Genomic DNA, 21,380 nt, shown 5'->3' on the forward strand with positions numbered 1-21,380 from the left:
AATTCCGCTATGTATACCATATTCATGACTGTCAGAACATAGTTGTCGAGGTCCTCGTTGTTATGGTATTTGATCATGCTATGGTCCACGACAACAAGCGTTTCCACATATCTTTCTGTGGAAAATGACCTCTTGCTTCGATGATGCTTTGTCGACTTTTTCCTCCTGTGATGTTGTTCCCATCTCTCCCTTTGTTTATTTGCATTGGCAAACTCTATTAAAAGTATGAGCTAAATATTAGTGTTTATTACATCAAAATAATTAATCCTTTCTTTTGTTCTATCAATATTTTAACTCATAAAATATTCTGTCTTGATAAATGAAAAAAAAATCTGTACAGGCATTTGTCCAGTTTTAATAGTTCAAAATATTTAGTTTGATAAGTATTGTGTAACGTGTGGATATATATTGATCATTGCTATATTCATATTGTAATATAACCAAAATTAAGTTACACCTATCTTTGCCACGATGACGATGTAATATAACTAAAACTATGTTACACATAAGTGTGAAGCTGAGACCCGCTATTATACATCAATGTTGAGAATGTGAAAGTACTCGTATTTTTGTGATGTGAGGCACAAAATGCATTAGCCGTTAGCATGACGTGAAGTAGCTCATTTGGTAACATAAATTTCCTGTTATAATAAAAAAAACATGACACACTTTTTCAATCTAAGTAACGATCATGTTTCATTAGATTTTCTTTATGATGCATGTAATATGAGTGTTGCAAATTTAACCAACAAATAGGTTTATCAATTTTCCCATTTAATGTAAAAACAAATTTAAAATTTGCTGCAAATTGCTGATATTAAAACTGATAAAATATTATTTACAACATATGCCAATTACATTTAAACGGTGCTTACATCATCGCGGCATCTATTTCGTTTCATGAAATGAACAGTATGTAATTTTCATATATTCATACTTGATATTAAATTATTTTATCATTATATCGAACAAGTATCGTCTGCAAGACGCCTTATATAATGCGGACATTGTAACTTGTTGTTACGTTACTATTCGTGATTTTTTTGTGTGGGGGGCGGGATGGGGGAGGTGTGGAAAATTTGTAGTCTACATTGATCGCGAAGACAAAGAGTCTTTTGCATGATGAATTCAAACATTTGAAATATATGAAAAGAAATATTATATCAAATTCTTAGTTATTTTACACATAATACATGTATTATGTTACAATTAGTCTGCATTTAACCACGAAAAATTAAAAAAAATGTGACATCCTTCAAGTCGTTTGAATGAATTTTAAAGGTATTTATAATTTTGGACAAGAGTAACGTTTACAAAATTCCCTTCAATCTCCGGTGGTCTGATGCTTAAGTTTATACCTTTAACTCCACATGAATCATCCTCGGAACTTTCACGCCGATGTATGTTTGCCGCTAACTGTACAGGGTCCAGATGAGCGGGTAATGCAGTCCTTTTGTAGATCACGTGACGATGATGACCTTCTGGTGTAGAAGGACTTCTGTCTAAAGGTTCTATGAAATATTCGCCATGTTTCGTATGTATGAATCCTTGCTGAAATAATAATTTCAGAAATAAAGCGCATTGATTTAAAATTACATATCATTTATACATGTATGAATGTAAATGATATAAGTTTACGATACGAAACCAAGAAACTGTATATTTACACATATATCCGCTTCAACTGAACAGATTAACATAAAAAAATAAAAATAAATAGCAGATTTTGTGTTGGTTTACGTCAATACAAGAAGAGATAACAGCTCACAAGTTTTGTAAACTCTCAAAGTGTTCACCTTTCTGCACCAAAATAATGCGCATCGATATTTATTGATCCTTATTTTCCATTCAGATTTAATTTTCTAGTAGTACGAAAAGTTAACAGTATTAAATATTATACAAATCTATCTTCAGTGTAAGTAAGACATTCTCCCTGCATCATTTATGACTGTATGAGGATGATTATTATCAAGAGATATGTAACACTTGTCCCGTTGCATGCTAAAATGTTTGTTCTTATCACCCTTAGACTAATTGGCAACATAAATAGTGTACATTTTAATCTCTTTATGTAACAATCTTTAAAACTGTGTTACCATTGCTGAAACTGTAATAAAATTCGTCATTTTATAGTTTTGTTTTACTTGATTTATATGATTCCATGCGTCAAATCTCAGCAAACATTAGACTGAGTAGAATTTTATCGGAATAATTACAATCGCAAAACAAATTAAAATCTATAATCTCTTAGCGGAGCGGAACATGAATAGATCTGACATTCGCAAATATGGATGTCAAATGTTTAAATCAAATAATCCGCTGGTCTGAATAGTACAATAAATGCTGCCTGGAAATGTACATTTAACAATTCTTCATTATTTGATATATTATTGATTCTATATCACTTTTACATTATTAATGAGATACTGAACCTGCTTGACTGCTGTATAACAGAAACATAGCAAATCACGAATTGCTGAATTATTCATTACAAAAAAGAGAGATATAACAAGTTTAGTGTAATACTTTTATTATTAGGTTGATGCTTTTTACATGCCATTATAGATATTGTATATTCTTTGATGCACATTTTGTATATAACAGCATATGTCAACGCAAAATCTCTAATGTTCTTGTCCAATTTAGCCACGTATATTGTTATAGAACATTCATGTAATTTCATCATTAATAACAAGACAAATGCAAAGTAATATACTTAACATCAAAAAAGCTGAAGTTGCTGAGCTAAGCAGACTGCATAAAGTTTCATTGAAAAACAATGCCAACAAACAATGAAACAAATGGGGGGGACTCCAACTCAATGGCTTTAGAACTATGAACATTTTTGCTTTACTTTTGTACCTTCTTTATTACCTTGAAAGCTTTCTCTTGTAAAAAACATTTTAAAACAATGAAAATGGCGATATCATCATTATTATCATAGACAGCGAATAATTGATGAATTAACTTTATTACTAGACATAGATTTTAAGCTTATTCGCATGAACTGAGAACAAATGTTAAAGACAGCACTGCATGGTGTACTTGGTAACATTGAGATGAAACTATCGCACACGTCTAGTGTCTGACTGATTATCTTGTTTAAACAATGTTAACAGTCATTTGAATAAAATTATACAATAAGGTTGTTTTAGCAAATTGTCCATTCATGTTGTTTTATTACTGTTTCTCTTTCTGCATGTGTGACTGAAGATAGTATAAAAGTAACCATCAACTTATCTATCAGGTTTTGATTACCGTTATATTATCGGAGAGATCCGGTGTTCTCGTATAGAACAACTCTACAATTCTCGTCAAAAATAATAAATACATGTTGCTCCTAATGTATATTTTCGAAAACGTTTGGGATTACTACTATCAAAATCTTTAAATACAAATCATAAATAAACCAAAATGGCAAGTCGCCGATATACGATGCAATTCTTTGTTAGCATTTATCTCTGTAAAAATTGAAATTTAATTGTACATTTTAATACCTCATTTTAATAAATATTTCAAATAAAAACGTTACATATATCAGATTAAACTAGGCCATATATTTTGGAAAATGTTTCGTTAAATGACACGTTTACGACTACAATTAAATGTAATCTTTCTGATACTGATAACAGTCAGGGCGATATAGTTAAAGAAAAGACTACATGCAATGAGAGAAGTGGTAGGCAATTGAGATGAAGAAACAGAAAAATGGATGCTCGAATGATGTAGTCGGCAAGTCGGAAAATGATTATCGAGATTTCAGATTATAAAGAAAGAGATAATTTAGTAATTTGTATAAAATTGGGTACTAAAATTAAGTACTTTTTAATGATTGTTAACGTTTTAGATGTAATAATGAAATTAACTACGGAAAAATGTAACAGTTCTACATTTTCGATTTTGCTTGTACATGTATATTAATTAATAGACAAAATCTTATGTAATTCAAAAACATGATGAAATTTTGCTTTATTCGAAGTTCGTAAAACACATTTCTTTTATATGTTTTGTTTTTCGTGTGTATGTTTGAAAAGATCTCCATTATTCACACTATTCAAAAGTTTAGGCATAATACCAGATAGTGTCTATAAAGATGTTGCATCTTTCATTTAATACATTATCTCTACTGAACAAAGAAATGCGTAATCAGTATAGGACGCAAAACCGGCAAAAAAATAAACATATTGCAGCCTTGGTTTGGATGAGCTTGTTAATGGAATGTAATGGAACGTACTTATAAATGCAAGCTACTGTCCACATCCTTTAGACCGGCTTAAGCAGAACTAGATAATTAAACCTGAAATGTTGGATGTTTGAATTTAGATACATCTACATTTGTATGTATACGTCGGTTATCATAGAACATTCAATGTGACACATTAAAAGCGGCATATGCTCGTAATCATAGTGATTTATGTGAGAAAAAAGAACTAGTGTCTTTAAATCCATTTAAGAATAGACTTTTATTTTATGTCTTATAAGACGCATTTCATTTAGATATGATGTCCGTGAATTTAGATGGAAAAGTAAATTGCTGAAAATTGCATACTCGGATTAGCAGGTTTTTCAACATCTGATCCCCTTTCTCCAAAATTCAATTTAAATTAGTTTCGCCCATTGTTTTCTTAGGGCATAAATATCTATTTCATTTCGAAGGATCCCCTGTAAAATAGTTGACCTCAGGTCAATCTAACATTTATACGTGGTCACAGGAGCGAACATTTCGTCATATAATTTTATCTGTTAAGTCCTGTCTATCTCGCAAGGAAGCAATAAAGATTTTATCAAACGATTATTTATTACACTATTTAGTGGTGGTCCATGGTGTACGTTACCAGCAAGGACGACAACTATGACAGAGTATGATACATAGCAAGGGATTTAAATAGTAAGGTCTGTATATATATGGAATTTAAATGTTTAAAAAATGCTAATATATTAGATGCACTTAATGTTACAGCCGTTATAATTTAATAAATATTTTTATTTTTGTATTCTTGTGGTCTCTGTGAGAACTTTCAAGATATAATAATATTGTAACTGATTTATGCTGTACATTTTGGCGGGACTATCAATATTTGTAAAGTTCTGAAACTTCTGTAATGATCTCATGTCCTTGGAATTACCGTTTTTCCATACAGTAAAATATTATTTCTCATAACAGCTTCAATGTATAACAATGTATCAACGCTTAATGAAAAATTAGCCATGTACACTACGCCTTTTCATTTCGATTACAAAAAATAAATTGCAAGCACGTTTTTTCTGTCATTTAATGCATTGTATATACATTTTGATTCGTATTTTGATTATAAAACAAGTGCAAAAAATAGAAACCGTTAAATGAAAGCACTTAGTAATTTGGCAACTTTCAATTGAAATCTATGAAAGTAAAATGGTAATAAATATTCGCAAATACGAACATATATAACATTTTTACTACCTTCGATAAAGATTATCGTCTTGATAAAAGCCAGTGATTGGAGGGAAAGGTGGATAAAGACCATAATATTGTTAAATAACACGGTGAATAGAGTTGATATAACACTTGTATTAAGAGATTTAAATACAATAAGAAACACTCATGAACAATCTGACTTGGTTTTTTGTTTTTTGTTGTTGTTTTTTTGTTATTCTGATTTAAAACTAATAACGATATACAATGTTTAACATAACATATCAGGTATAAAATGTTTGGGTATTATTCTTACGACAGAGATACCTTTCTCGATATTCAAATATAGATCCTCAAACTTCAATTAACTGACTGATAGAAACAACTACAATGCCTGTAGGCAAAACAGATGTTAACAACTTTCTTCTAAAATTCTCCACTACATAGTAAGATAGAAATAAAACTAGGCAGATACCTGAACTTATCAATTAAGAGTGCAGTATCACTGCAGAACTCAGCTTGATTACTTCCGGTAAGATAGTTATCAATTTCCTATCATCGATATTAATTCGTAATGTATGGAATGGATTAAGGCATCAAAGTCAAAGTCTAAATTTTTTTTCTCATCTTTTTAATTGCTAAAAACACGAACACCACATGACCTTAATCTGAGACAAAGGGGAACAAGTACATTGTGCATATGTTAACACAAACTTAATTTGTTTATTAATTAGGGCTTTATGCAAATACAGATATTAATAATAATGTGTCCTCTAAAATGTCTGATAAAACTATAAAACGTTTCCGTTATGTCTAATCCAGTAAGTGTACTTGGTAATTAAAAGATATCATTGGGTCTACCTAATACCATTTTATACTTGACAACTTTGAATTAAAAATCAACTTACACAGAATACAATTCTTAATCTTAATTCGTTGTCTATGGAAATGTAGGTAACACCATGTTTAAATCATTCATTATATAATTATATGTTTAATATTGTGGTTATCTTGTCCTTGCTGTATTTTACCAATAAAACTTCCATCCGATTCAATCTTTGTACCTTAAAGCATTTCATTAAGTATATTTATGTTAATAATACATGTATATGTTTGATAGCTGTACCATCGTGTCATCACCTCGTCTCCGATTTTCTACTTGAGTAAATTACGTATACTGGTAAACCTGATTGATCCTTTAATATCGTTTTCACATTTAAATATCTATGTCTCATTAAAACCTGAAATGAGGGATTCATAATGGCAAGCTGACACAGATACATGAATGGATATATATACAAATATGTTTACCTATATATAAGTTATTTTAACTAAACAACTCAATCGTTCAAAATAAATATCTTAAGATTTCTATTGAGGTTATATGTACGTTTATATGAAAACCATTTATTTTGAGATTTGCTATATTTAAGGTCAAGTGGGGTAAAAACATGTTGATATTACTTTATCTTCTATTTTCTTGCTTATCAGACTGGATGCTTTAGCGTTGTTACTGGTGCTGAAAATGTCATCTTACTCTTCAACCGTTAAAAGTGTGTCACGTGCATAATACGATGTAATTTCGGCACCTTCTATAGATGAGCTTCATGTTTATAAAGACGTCTTTCCGTCGTTTCGGAAAAGTTGTAAATACGAAACTGACTATAAGAGACAAGTGCTAAATTACAATATATTGTTCGTAATTTTGTTTTCAGAAATGATGTTATATACAAGAAAATGGCAAAGACTCATTACCACTGACTGTAAGATCAGTTACCCTCGAGCTACATATTACTGTCTGTACAGTCCGCCGGAGTAAGAAAGTCTGGTTACGTTCATTTTTAAGAAATAGAACACGAATATCCTTATACCTTTAACTAACTTCTTTTAATGATTTGGATATATGGTTTTTGACTGCAATGTTACAGAGCCAACTTCATTTCTCAAACAATGTTTATGTAATATGGCCAAATCAAAGCTTTCTTAAGTAAAACGAACAGATTATTAACCGATTGCTTTATGATATTTGAATATGTAGTTTAATTTGAATAAAACCATCATTTAGATGCAATAAGAGTGTGTAACAAGGGTTGGTTGGCTAATGTAAATGTTCGAAATATGGCAATAGTAAACACTATGGAATATTTGACCATGAAAGTGATTAAGTATTTACAAGAGTACTGCACATTAAATAACCTAAATATTAGTGATGTCTCTCGAAAAATATCTCTCCAATCAAACTATTTCAAATTTATTTTTGATTCATATTGTTCATATTATTCATTTCGCCTTTTGTTTATTTGTTATATTAAATCTTATCAATGACAAATGTGAATCAAGTTAATTGACACCATCAAACTTGTCAAAAGCGCAGCAGAAACAGCAGGTAATGATTATTGATAGAATGGAACTGACTAAGATGTCTGAAGTCAAGCTGAGATGATATCACTTATTTTGTAAAAATATGACAAAGAAAAATGCATAAATAAGATAACGTAAAGTTCAGATTTAGTTTAACCATAGGCGTTGTTTCTGTTTTGTTTTAAATTTTCTAAGGGAGAAAAACAAACTGTAACGAAAGAAATACAGGTAAGGTATAAAAAAGAAACCAAATAACAGTACATGTGATGGTAATGTGAATATAGTTACAATATGATGCAAGGGTGTGATATAGATCAAAGCTTATAAAATAAATCTACTGTTCTACACAGATGCTAAAACAATGACAGTCGTATACGTTAAAGAAAAATTCTTTTGATCATTGCTTCATTCCAATACAATGGATGTTAAGTTTAGAATTGCAAACTGCGCTCAAGCCGTTGCTAAGTTGTGTCACTCAACTTCGTGTATGAACAAATATCACCAAAATCGAGTAAACGACAAGGAAATACATATATAATTATATCTTGTTGTATTTGTTTTGAAACAGTTTTACTTTATTATTCATTGAAACCATTATTATAAACATAGATCTATATTTTTTACAGGTGGCAAAACCAATAGAGACTAATCTAAATGTTACTTTTGTTAATACTTTTATCCATATCTCAATGAACAAAAAAGCTTATAACATTTTAAAATTCAGGAAATGAAAGATTACAACTAATTCACCTTTATATCTAGACATTTACAGTAATTAGAATTAATATTGATGTTTAATCTATTTGTTTACCTTGTAATTGAACGGTTAATTAAATGTTTAATCCTGTTATATAAACTTATCTTCCTGTTCAAATAGAAATCATGTAGGAATATTGATTATAACAACTGTTAGATGTTACCAATATTAATCAGGTATGCAAACATAATGTCTTTGATATACATTGCTGCACCATTGAAAATTATCCTTATGCAAACTGATGTGCTTGGTCATTGCTCTATCATATTGATATTTGGTACAAAAGTTTTGTTTGAAGGAAAATATATATGTATACCTAACATACTTTTCACATAATGATGTATGTATGTATTCTAGGCTTAATGAGGGTCCATCCGCCTTTTCAGGCCTTCACAGTACGGACCCTTGACATGTCACCATTCATGTCCTTCAATGTTACTATCAACCAAAAGGTGACCTATAAATGTTGAATTCAGTAATTCACAGAATGATACTAAATATGTATGCAAGTCGATTTTTGAGATGATACAATTTTGATGCACATGAGGCCAATGAGACCATTATATGCATCATGGAGAAAAATAAAAATGAGCTTGACTGATCGATAAGATTATGCACCTCGGACTGAAACCTGACACATAGTTTCTGTATGCACGACCGACATGCACGAACATTCTTTCCAGGTTTTAACAAGCGAATTTGGAATGGAATAGCCAAACATTGGTTTCTTTTTCAATTTTGTATAATAATAATAATGAGAATATCCCAAAACTGGTGAAATATTAAATACATTAAAACACATAGTAAGATTCAGCAAATGATATAGAACAGATCATTGTTTACTTTTTTGCCTTTTTATTTAGGGGAGGTTTAGTAAAAGGGGGTCTTGACTCCATTCTATATCATTCTTCGCAGACAATATCAAGTTGGCTCATATGACTATATTTGTTGAGTTGGTGGCCAGGTATCTTTCATATTCTTTAGGAATATATCTCATATGGGGTTGCGATGTGATAGGACTGAAATATAATGATATGACATTTGCCTCTTTAATACACTAATAATTTTTTATTGAATGTAAGTCACCTTTTTAGTAATGAGTGCAATACGTCAAATTGTTAAACTTATTCTCATGCCAATATTTTTCTTTAATTAAGTTTGGTAAATTAAACATTAAATTTGTACCTGTTACGTGAAGCGATCAGAGATATATAAGAAAACACAACTTTTCTTTTATCCAAACAGATGTATAAAGGATTCAGTATAAATTTTGAATACTTTTTCTCTCTTTAAATAATACTGATTGATGTATTAGGACATACTAGTATGTACATCCGTGCAGTCTCGTTAGGATATATGATGCCGGCTGATGAATTTCAATATATCTTCGTTATCAAAATACTTCAAACGCACAACGGACAGTTTATACTTCAAAGTAGAACTAGTTCATTGAACATATTCAACAGGATGAAAATAAGGATGCATCACTTATTAACTATTAAATAGCAATAAAATCTCCGATACCATACATTCACGAATAAGGGTCATAAGCCTGTATATATTACATCTTTACAAATTTGCTTAACCTGCCAATACGACATTATCGAACCGTTAAATTATTCACTAAACAATGTCGTTGCAAGTTTATCTATTCACAATTGTTTAATTTAAGGTCACAACAGACATAAATGTCCGTACAGTCAAGTGACTTGTTTGTTTCTTTGATTGGGTTTTACGTCACATCGACACAGTAAAGGTCATTTGGCGACGTTCCAGCTTTACTGGTGGAGGAAGACCTCAGATGCCCTTCCGTGCATTATATAGGAAAGCCATTCTTATTCTTTACTTTAATTTGCTTTTGTATGAGATTATTTTTTCTAACTGAGCGTTGGAGAGCTGTGTTACAACCGGTTGTGCAAAACTGTAGGTATAACAGAGCTGTCCCTTGCCGAAAAAGAAGATAAAAAAGCAATACATTGTTTGATGTCTGGTTTCTTGTATCAATGATAATATTATGATTAATTTATATGTCTTCTTTGCAAAAGTTTTTTCACATTCGATCTGATACTTAATTGTATGATATTCTTAAACATCTATTAGGCTACAACAAAAAATATAAACAGATGAAGACTTTTTTGACGCACTGTGTATATCAGGGGTGTTGACCATATGTTTCGGTCGCACACTGCTTTCATATTAATCAGATAATACTGACTCTTGTTTACCTATTAGTAAGTGGTAAACAAAAGAATTGTATCCGTTAAGATACTGAATGTATGTTTTAATGTAGATAATAAACACAAAAAGGTAAATATTTATATCTAATTTTCAAAATGATGAATAAAGGAAATCTTTTTATGATCATAAGTGACTTATAATATAAACAATATAGTAGTTGTTATATTTGACGGTACTACAAAATATGCCTATCATATATTAGGAATAAGTTCTTGGGACTGACACACATATAATGTATGAACACAGTGGATATTAACAGAGCGTAAAATATGATATCGTATGTTTGTCGCTTACAAAGAGAATTTCTTAACATGCATTTATTTAAGACTCGCAGTAGATACAACTTTGAAAAAAACATAGCACATTTATATGTTATAAACAATGTATTTAATCTAATAATAGGTTATGAATTGATAAATAATCTAAAAAGTATCAAAGTAATAAAATACCTGACGCTTCCACACATACAAATATATCAAAATGACTATTTAACAAAATAGCATTCAACTACTAAAAATGTCTTTTGCAGGTCTACATTCTAGATAGTACGTATATTTGTATTATAAACATACGACTGTGTGGCAATACCCCATATGGATGAATCGTTTTGACATTGACTTATTTACCGGGATGTTATTTGTTGTTTTGTGGATTAAACTGATCCTTTTTTTTCGAAGATACAAATAAAAGAAGGAAAAAAATCAAGTGAAGTATTAACATACAGTCAGCTAATAGGCGATCGCGACCGAGTAGTTAGGGTCGTTGACTTTAAACCCTTTGCCACTCACCGCTGCAGGTTCAAATATTGACAAGGAAATTAGAGTCCTTTATGGAAGCTATCCAGCTAGCTTACGGAACGTCGGTGGTTCTACTCAAGTGCCCGTTCGCGTCTGAAATAATGCACGGAGGTGCACCTGAGGTTTTCCGCCACCAGTAAAGGAAAAGCGCCATAAGACCTTTACTTATTTATGAATTATATGTTTACTTATATTTAATACACGAAGATATAAAACAAATAAATTTCATATGTTTTGAAAGATTTATATTCCATTTTGCTTTATTTCCAGTGAGAGTTCAGTAGAACGTTTTAAGATACCGAGGTATTAAATTTTATTTTAACATGTTAAGAAAGAGAGGTGATAAATCATCTCGAAATCAAAGAGATGTGTAAAAAATACATTATCCTTTTCCCTCATCCTTGAATTCTTATTTCAGCAAATGTGATTCATCAGGGTGCATATAGGTTACTCAAATACACAAAATAGTTTAAATTATGTGAAATGTTACCCAGTGATCTAAATAATCTAAATTGTTTCTTCCAGTAATTAAAGATTTATTACATTTTCATTGTCGTCATATTTTGCCATCCTCCCTGTTTTATTACAAGTTAATAAGAGTATGCAGAAGTATCTATGTTTTCTAATTGGTACTTGTACCGGTATGTGCATCTGTATATATATGTATATATATGTATCTGTAATTTTGTTTGTATAAAAGTATATCTCTATTTATCAGTATATACAAATTTCGTTCGCAGTTCATACGTTTATCCTTATATAGCTATGGCAAGGCAATAAGTTATCTTATTTGAAAACACATTAATTAACGTTTGAATATTTTAGATGACCTAGGGATGACAATTTAAATCCGAATTTGAAGTATTTGAAGGAACATCTCAACATCACTAACTTAACGGTTCAATAATACTCAAAAGACTTATTTTTAAAAAGTATCATCCCTTCCATTTACAATGTACAATACACATGTAGTATAATACAAAAAATATAAGTAAAACATAATTAGGAATAAGTGTCTTTGGGCTCTACTTCGTCAGTTTGAACTATGTCGTCAATGGAAAGGAAAGTTGATATTAAATCGATATCTCAACTATCAACTATCATCTAAATGAAAGCAATAAAGTTTTCATCTGCAACATTAATTTTAATGAACGTTGCGCGTGTCATAATTGTAAAACATGACATTATATCTATATGTTCCGATTGCCAAATAAATCTGATACGGTTTCATCTGGCGGAACAGAAATTATATCAAATACTTATGCGAACATCACTTTGTACGTACAAAAAAGTGAACCGTTTTGAAAAGCAATCGATTCTTATCAGCAAATCTAGACAACATCAGTAATCTTTCAGCGAAATGGAACATGATTTTTCTGACGTTCGGAAATAGTTATGTCAAGTGTCTATCGCGTGCAATCATAAAAAAAAACACATCTTTTCACTGACCAAAAAAGGTGTAGCGTTTTATTCATTTTATAAATGGAGAACACTTTTGGATAATAAACCGGCAAATTTTGCCAAAATAAGACTTCATATTTTGCAGGTTTTATATTATTTGGATAGATCTAATAAATTGGTTAATCTCCCGGAAGCAGTGAAAACAAGTATATTATATGAAACTTGCAGATATGTTTATAATACATAAATGAGATGAGTCTGATATTTAAATATCATTTTTAATTCATATCGTTCATACGATTGTCAAGCCATCCATTTAAACATGCGTACATATGTAAATAATAGTCTCGAGAGCGATATTTGACTTATCTCACTCCAGTACGATTCACGAAATAGAAATATCACATCCAATCTAGATATATCAATATTCGAAACGTTTGCTATACAAAATAACCTGTTATATCAATCATTTTACATTGATAATCACATTCTTAGTGACGGCAAGAATGATCTTTGAAACGATGATTCGATCATCAACGTATATTTTTGCCCGATACAATCAAGAACTGGGAGCATTTTTTACTACTCTACATTCTTACTACATCTCATTGAAAGTTTTTTTCTTGTAGAAATGATTCTAAACAATAATAGTTATAGACAGCGAAAAAATAGCGAATTAACTTTATTACTAGACAAGCAAATAAAACTGGAAACCTGAGCTAATTCTCATAAATTAAGAACAAGGTTAACGATACATGTGCTGCACTTGGTAACATTATAATAAAATCATGAATTGTGTCTCTTCCTCGCTTCATTATTACATCATGAACACTAGGTAAAAGTTGTTAGGTTCAGTCTGCCTTGCAGATAGTATAGTCATATTAACAAAAATGTTATGTAAAATGTAGCATTGTTTTCTGGACATAAATTACTACAAATGTGTTGGTATATACCGTACTTTCATGATACGGTTCGTAAAAACAAGTCACATGCGTTTTTTCCATTGATGATTTATTTTGTAATTATAACTTGTTTAATTCTACCTAACAAAAATACAGAAAATAAAAACAAATATAAACTATATCCCTCTGTATATTTACGTTCTGTTATCGTTATATACTCTAAAAATAGTGAGAAGTGAATATTATATCTGTTTACCGATACATTATGAGATAAAATACAGGTTCATTAAAAAGACGTTTCAGGTATAAATACTGATAATTATCAAAAGAATAGAAACCCATTTAAGATTTATTTGACATTATGTATATGAAGTGTGTTGGACCGCATGTTTCGGCCGTACTAATCAGATAATAATGACTAAAGTTTCACTGGTTTACAAAAACGTGTATCCGTTATGATAAAGAATGTATGTTTTAAGATAGATTACAGACAAAGGTAAATATTTATATTTCATAACTAATAGATATAAGGGAAAATGTTAATGTTGTTTTAGTCGATAGTGGTTCAGATGTTGCGGTTTGTCGAGAACTGCTCGTTTAGTGCTTTCTAATAGATAATTAATTAAACACAGCTTGCTGTTTCATTGTCTATTAATTGTAGTAGCAATAAAAAGGAACACAGTTACAGAAGCTTAAAGTACTAAAAATTATTTCACAGAAAAAATCTTTTGTTCTGTTTTATTTTTTCAGCTGAACAAAATCCGTATTCATTGTTAAGATCAAAGTTTTTTTCTAATTACCTACACCTACTTGTGCGATTTTTTCAAATAACTATCTATCAAAAATCTAACGATGAAAATGTATTACTAGTGGTTACTGTACACTTGGCAAGAAAACCTGTGTTTCTGTTAATAGGTACTGTATTTTTATATAAACATATGATTAGGTAAAGATAAAAAAGTAGACAAAGGGAATAATTTATACAATCGAAACATAAACATTAGTCTTAAAGATGTTTTGTTTAAATCTACCAATGATATATCTCAGACGTGTTAGTAATTTTCTAATGTGGTTAACCGCAACATAGTTTTTCTCTTAAATAAGAGGTTAGAAAAGAAGCATATCTTTGATGTACATAAAACATTACAAAACAAAGATTAACCAGTGCATAATGTCAGGATACATTAAAGGTTTTGGGAACTGCCTGTAATAGAACGAAACTATCAACAAATGGAATCATTTATCCATCATCAGTGTAATATTCGTTGTTATTCTTTACAATTTAATGATAATTCTTTTAAAGGACTCCATTGAGGTTTTTGACTTCATAGGACAGGATTTAAGGAATTAACATCATTTTGATGCATCTCTAGACTAACATGTTTACATTGTTCTTCCAGAACAAAATTTTAACTGTGCAAATGCCAAAAAAATGAAAAGCGTTAAATTGCTGATCACTCAAATCAGGGTAAGAATCGAATTTGTCTCAAGTGCACCAGTTGATCTTTGTTATCACATTAACGTCATATACACAAATCATAATACATTCGCTGTAGCATTGTACTTTACAATTGTAGCACATTCGCTGGTCGAGCAAATATTTTGCAAAAGCAGTTTAAGGCTATTTAAAAATATTGAACTCAAAAATGATTGTTAAAACCTCACATTACATGCCTGTCAAATAATGTTTCAGTTACAAAACACCAACCTGTACAAGTTTACGGACATATCATAACCTAGCAAAGTCGTTAGTCAGAGTAAAAATAATTTACACACGTGCGCAAATTTAAATCATTTCATTAACATTTAGACGAACCCTGTATGTGCAACATTTTATCATGTTGAGTCAAGATCTTTATGTCTTTGCACGAGAATCTCGTTTTTAACGATTTGAAACATTTATAGATTAATGATAATGATAACATAGCGATTTTCAAAGTTCACATATCACCCAGGTGTTAGTATAATATCTAATGATGATCTGGGGAAATGTTGTGTCTCTGGCAAATCATTTTAACCTTGCAGCTTAATTATCTAATGAATAAGGTACATATTAATATGAAAATCATAAGTACGAACACGTATTGCTCCAGGGTGATAACTCCTCATTTTGTTTACATAACAAAGATCATGAACAACAAGACAGATGGAAACATATCATATCGAATATACCATGTGCTTCAAGTATGGGACAATGGTGCAATTTTACCTTTCGCTGGACTTTATCTTATTATTATTCAAACAAAACTTGCACCCTGATACAGTAGCATGTGTTATTTTACAAATAGGTAAAGACAATAGATGTGTGTTTTGTTCACGTGAATTTGGTTATAATACTTATAGAAACAAAAGCAGCATATGAAGTTTAACATTTATTTTTAAAGAAATGAAAATTAAATGTGACATGCAAACATCTATCGATTAAAGAAGAAAACAATTACGTCAGGAAATGGCAACTGATACTTAAAATATTTTGTTATAAATCCTCATATCAAACCCGGTTTGCAACAGTCTATACCTGAAGCAATATGTGTGATGAAAATGGAATAAAATTGAATGGATTTCAAGCTATTTAGATATTTTACTTTGTCCTTTTACTATTTCTCAAATCTAAAGCTTAATGATTTCCAAGCATTATTGTATCATAAAAGTAAATTAATATTTATAAGCCTTTGGTCCTAATCTTAAGTGTTTATTTGAGTTTATCTAATCAAATTAATCAAACACTAATTGGTATCAAATGAGCATTTGTTACAATCGTTATATTTTGCTTAATATTGTTATATTAGCGTCATTTATCTTATTAAGTGTGTTAAAATTTGTTATAATTTCTGTTATGCAACATATCAGACCAAAGGTCAATTTAACATTTTGTAGGTTACGTGTTACATTGCTAGTTTTTGTATGTATAAGGTATTGTCTGTCACAAGGAAACGACATTAAGATTTTATCAAATAATTATTTATCACAGTGTTAAGTGGTGGTCCTTGGTGTACATTACTAGTAAAGATGTCTAATTCGTTGATTCGGCAGAGTACTTTAAAATATCACAAAAGATTAAAAGATAATTTGATCTATAAAACGACATTTGATGCTTTAGTCCCTAAGTTTGAACCAAAATAGTGTACATAATTATGTTAATAAACCGTATGTTCCAACATCCACCTCGAAATTAGATTTCTGTAATGCTATAGTTAGTATGATACTGGTGTACTTAAAATATTTGTTACATCAACTCCAGACATAATCTAAAATATTCATCATGTCATTAGTTATTTGACATATACATTCTTTATTGTCTTGCACTCAAGAAATTGTGATTTCATGAAGTCAACGTACTCTCTTAATATTGTCACGTGATCAATGCTTTTGTTGTTTGGTTGTAGCGGTTTAAGGTCGATTTTAAAACATTCTATGTCGTATCTCGGCGATCAGTCCTAACAAGCTTTGCAGGATAACTTACCAATAATTGCAATAAATGCAATTTATCCGAATTTCACAGACTACATACTCTACATGATTTCTATATCAGCGCTAAAACACAAATGGCCATTGGACTAAATGTCTGAGATCAATTGTTACGGAGAAATTTCGCCTCGACCAAAGTTTGAACCAGCGACCGTCGGATTACAAATCATATCCGATGCTCTCCCCATTGAGCAAAGATTGCGGCCTACATGATCAATGCTAGCAAAAGCAACATTATAATGATCTATATTAAACAGAAGAAAACGTTTGTTTAACATGTAATCATGAAAGATAACAAGTATGTGAATGAGAAGCCGATAGTGTAAAAACTAATCAGATTGAATTGGTTTTAATGTATTTTATAAAATGAAAAAGTTTCAAAACAAATTAACAAACTTTGATATAGATCGTTTTACAGATAAAGGTCATAAAGATGAAATATATTTATTGTATATTAATATAAAACACAGTACCGAAGCAGAAAGCATATATGATCTGATAAATTCTATACAGAATGAGCAGACAAAATCAAAAAGCTTAGAAAGACATTTATGCTATTTGAAAATCGTTTATTTACTTCTATATCAAATTTCAATTAAGGATGCTAGTTTTGCAGTAGAGAATCTATTATTTTCACATACCTTTGAATTGATTTCACTCAAACATCTATTATACTTCTAATATTATACTTCTAATATTAACTGAAATAATTATGTTACCTATAGGCAAAACACATGTTAAGATTTCTCCACTTTGTGACTTCACAACATGATTTGATTAAAGGATTACTAAATATTTGAATTCTAATATACTGCGTAATTATTCCCGGTTGGGAATTGATCAAAAGTCTATTATTTAACATACATTAAGTACATGTTTATTAAATCAAACTTTATAATTCTTCATACTAATAAAATGATGAGATTCTTTCTAGCCGAGTAAACTTTTTAATACAGAATTATATATAACCATTCAATTTTATCCCCAAAGCATGCATTCTTGTATTCCCTTTATTGAGAGACACGTAGTTTTGAGTTTTGATTGTTTGCTTTTGTTTACAAATACCTATATATATATATATATATATATATATATATATATATATATATATATATATATATATATATATATATATATATATATATATATATATATATATATATATATATATATATATATATACATATTAAGATTCTACCTATATATATATATATATATATATATATATATATATATATATATATATATATATATATATATATATATATATATATTAAGATTCTCTTAGCGTTTCATCTGCATTATTATTTTAGAGCAGGCAGCAATAATGCTGTAATAAAGCGCGTATTTTCCTACATATGGCACAAAAATTGTTCACTTTTATACATCTTCATGATGGTATAATAGTGTATAAACAAACCATTCTAATGCGGATAAATCGACCGTGAAATGGTATTAAGCATAAATATGTGCATCATATTTTCAGAAACCTTTTTTGCACTTCATTTATTTGGTGTATCGCCTGTATCATAAGAAGATTTAAACATATGTCAATCCGTTCAGAAAATGAAAATTTTTAAAATCTAATATTTACCCTACATATTTTTCAATATTTTGCAATATAATTATGTTCTTATGTCACATTATTCAATTGTTATAATATATGTAGTAAAGTTAGTGTATAGCACTTAAAGTAGTACTTCATAGAGAGTTCTTGTTCTTAGTTCACCCGAAGGAACCCTTTATACACGGTTAACAGCTGCAAGTTATTCAATGATTTAAAGTTCATGTACATTATAATTACCTCCACGGGGAGTGTCACGCCTCTTTTACTAATAACCAACGTTTATTAGATTAACGTTTCATGTATTGAATAAGTTTAACGACATGAAATGTAATTTGTTATAACTATTATATGTCAGATTGATCAAGGTTTCTTTTCAACAATAATGTTGTTTTCCAACCTCTGTTATTTTTCATGCTGACATGGGTTCATAGGTAAATAAGCAAACGCTATGAATGTACTTGCATTATCGTGTAACATATTTAAACAGGAAGTGCCAAATGAATTTAATATCAGTTCGTATTGCACTGATAAATAGTAAACAAAGGTAATATTGTTCTTGTGGTATATTTTCAACGTTTTGTTTATTTCATCAAAAAATAAATCAAATTTAGATAAAGGAGACATAGCCTTTAAAAGAACAAGCTTGCATACCTGTCAATCTACTCAATCTGTCATAAGAATTCTTCAGAGTAATGACCTCGGACATAAAACAGTGAGCAAACTTTGAGCAAAATTTGAGCAAAATTTGTATCAGGTCATTGTAACATTTAAGTTCAACCAAGCTTTAAATTAATCACTGAACAATTTCGTTTCAGGTCACCGAAATAGTTTATCAAAATCATTCGCAAGGCCAAACATAAGATCATGTGCCTTAGTAGGTGTTCATGCGGAATAACCAAACATTTTCTTTACTACCGTATTGTTTATAACAAAGTTAATTAAAGGATATAGGATGTTTCAGAAAGATGTTATTATAAATAGCGGTGACAAATTCGGCGATGCATTGTTTCCTGACCATATATTACTATCACAAATGTTGATGTTCGTCGCCCTCCCACGACATGTTTTGTATATAACAGTTTTAAAGAACAAGCAACCGTTTGGCGTTATATTTCTAAATTAAAAGTCTTACTCGTATTATTGTTGTTGTTGTAGTTGTTATCTTTCTATGTCGCTAATTTTATTTCTTGTTCGTTCACATATAAACTGTGGCGAAATTCATATCGAAAAAAAACATTGGAACGAACTTAGAACAAACAAAGGTAGTAAAAACACAGATTTGTTTGACGCCCTGTATATCAGGGGTGTTGACCATATGGTTTGACCGCACGCTGTTTTCGAATCAATCAGATAATAATGACTAAAGTTTCCCTGGTTTACAAGAACGTGTATCCGTTGTGATAATGAATGTATGTTTCTAGGTAGATAACAGACAAAGGTAAATATTTATATTTCATTGCTGATAAATATGAGAATGCCCAATTATGATAACACAATTCATAAAGAACAATTTTAAATAAAAACAGTAGTAATAATTGGCAATGATTCAGATGTTATGTTTTAACGCTATGATGTTAATTAACACGGTGTTTTATCATATTTGATAAATATTTGTGTAAAGTGATTTGAGCACGGCCTAGGTTCTTATCATATCACTAGAGAACCTTGAAAATGAAATGAAAATGCAAATATAGTGGTTAATATAACAGAATAGCATATATCTTTCCTTTACTAGTATTTAAGAGCACTTTTCAGAGAAATATAATATGAAATGCATAACACTTTATCTTTCACATATCTATCTATATAAACGCTCCTCTTCCCTTTATTATTAAAGATTCTTCATTTTCGTCCTATTTGTTGAAACAACAAATTTTCTTTATTACAGAATATACAAGCATTCTACAATGCAGACTAAGTACAGCGTAAAAATGAATCTCTTGCTTCAAATTGTATGTTATTAATGAATTAAGTAATATTTTATTGACTTTTTTGTTCCTTATCTACGGCACACCGGCATTATAAGTGATAACTAATCAATTCCCTCCTGGTGCATATTTCCATCATTGTTCAATAAATAGCCAAGACATCATATCTTATCGCTAACGGTTGCTGACCGCTTGGCTGTGATGCTTTTTTTATCTCGTAATATATACCTTATTTTCCTTTTTATATAAACATATGTTTTGATAAATGTCGATTCTCTACAAAGGCTTTTAACCTGATTTCATATATCATTACAGTAAGCTAAGTTATGTTTGTGTATAACATGTAATACTTGTAAATAAACAAAGACATCTTTAAGTTCATTTTTGATTGCTACTGTATAATCCTAACGGTGTTAAAAAAGGTATTCAATTCAAAATGAATACATGTCATTTAAAATCGAACTCATAATGATTCATTTAGTATTTCTGTTATTATTTATTTTTTAATGTAAATAGTTATTAATCATTGTATTATTATTTGCAGGGATATTTAGTCCATTCTCTCC

The 21,380-nt window shown here is 29.9% G+C and overlaps 1 protein-coding gene across 3 annotated transcripts in view; it reads right to left on the reverse strand.

Moving 5' to 3' along the window:
- LOC132754543 (A disintegrin and metalloproteinase with thrombospondin motifs 7-like) overlaps nt 1-21,380 on the reverse strand; it is a 113,606-nt gene that overhangs the window by 31,524 nt on the left and 60,702 nt on the right. For all 3 annotated transcript variants that reach the window (XM_060745190.1, XM_060745198.1, XM_060745186.1), the window contains 2 exons: nt 1,359-1,551; nt 18-214 (listed from right to left, as the gene is read on the reverse strand). In XM_060745190.1, the coding sequence (XP_060601173.1) occupies nt 18-214; nt 1,359-1,551 (390 nt within the window). The remainder of the gene's footprint in view (nt 1-17; nt 215-1,358; nt 1,552-21,380) is intronic.

Source organism: Ruditapes philippinarum, unplaced genomic scaffold (assembly GCF_026571515.1).
Source record: "Ruditapes philippinarum isolate M1 unplaced genomic scaffold, ASM2657151v2 ctg134_1_1_1_1, whole genome shotgun sequence".
NCBI lineage: Eukaryota > Metazoa > Mollusca > Bivalvia > Venerida > Veneridae > Ruditapes > Ruditapes philippinarum.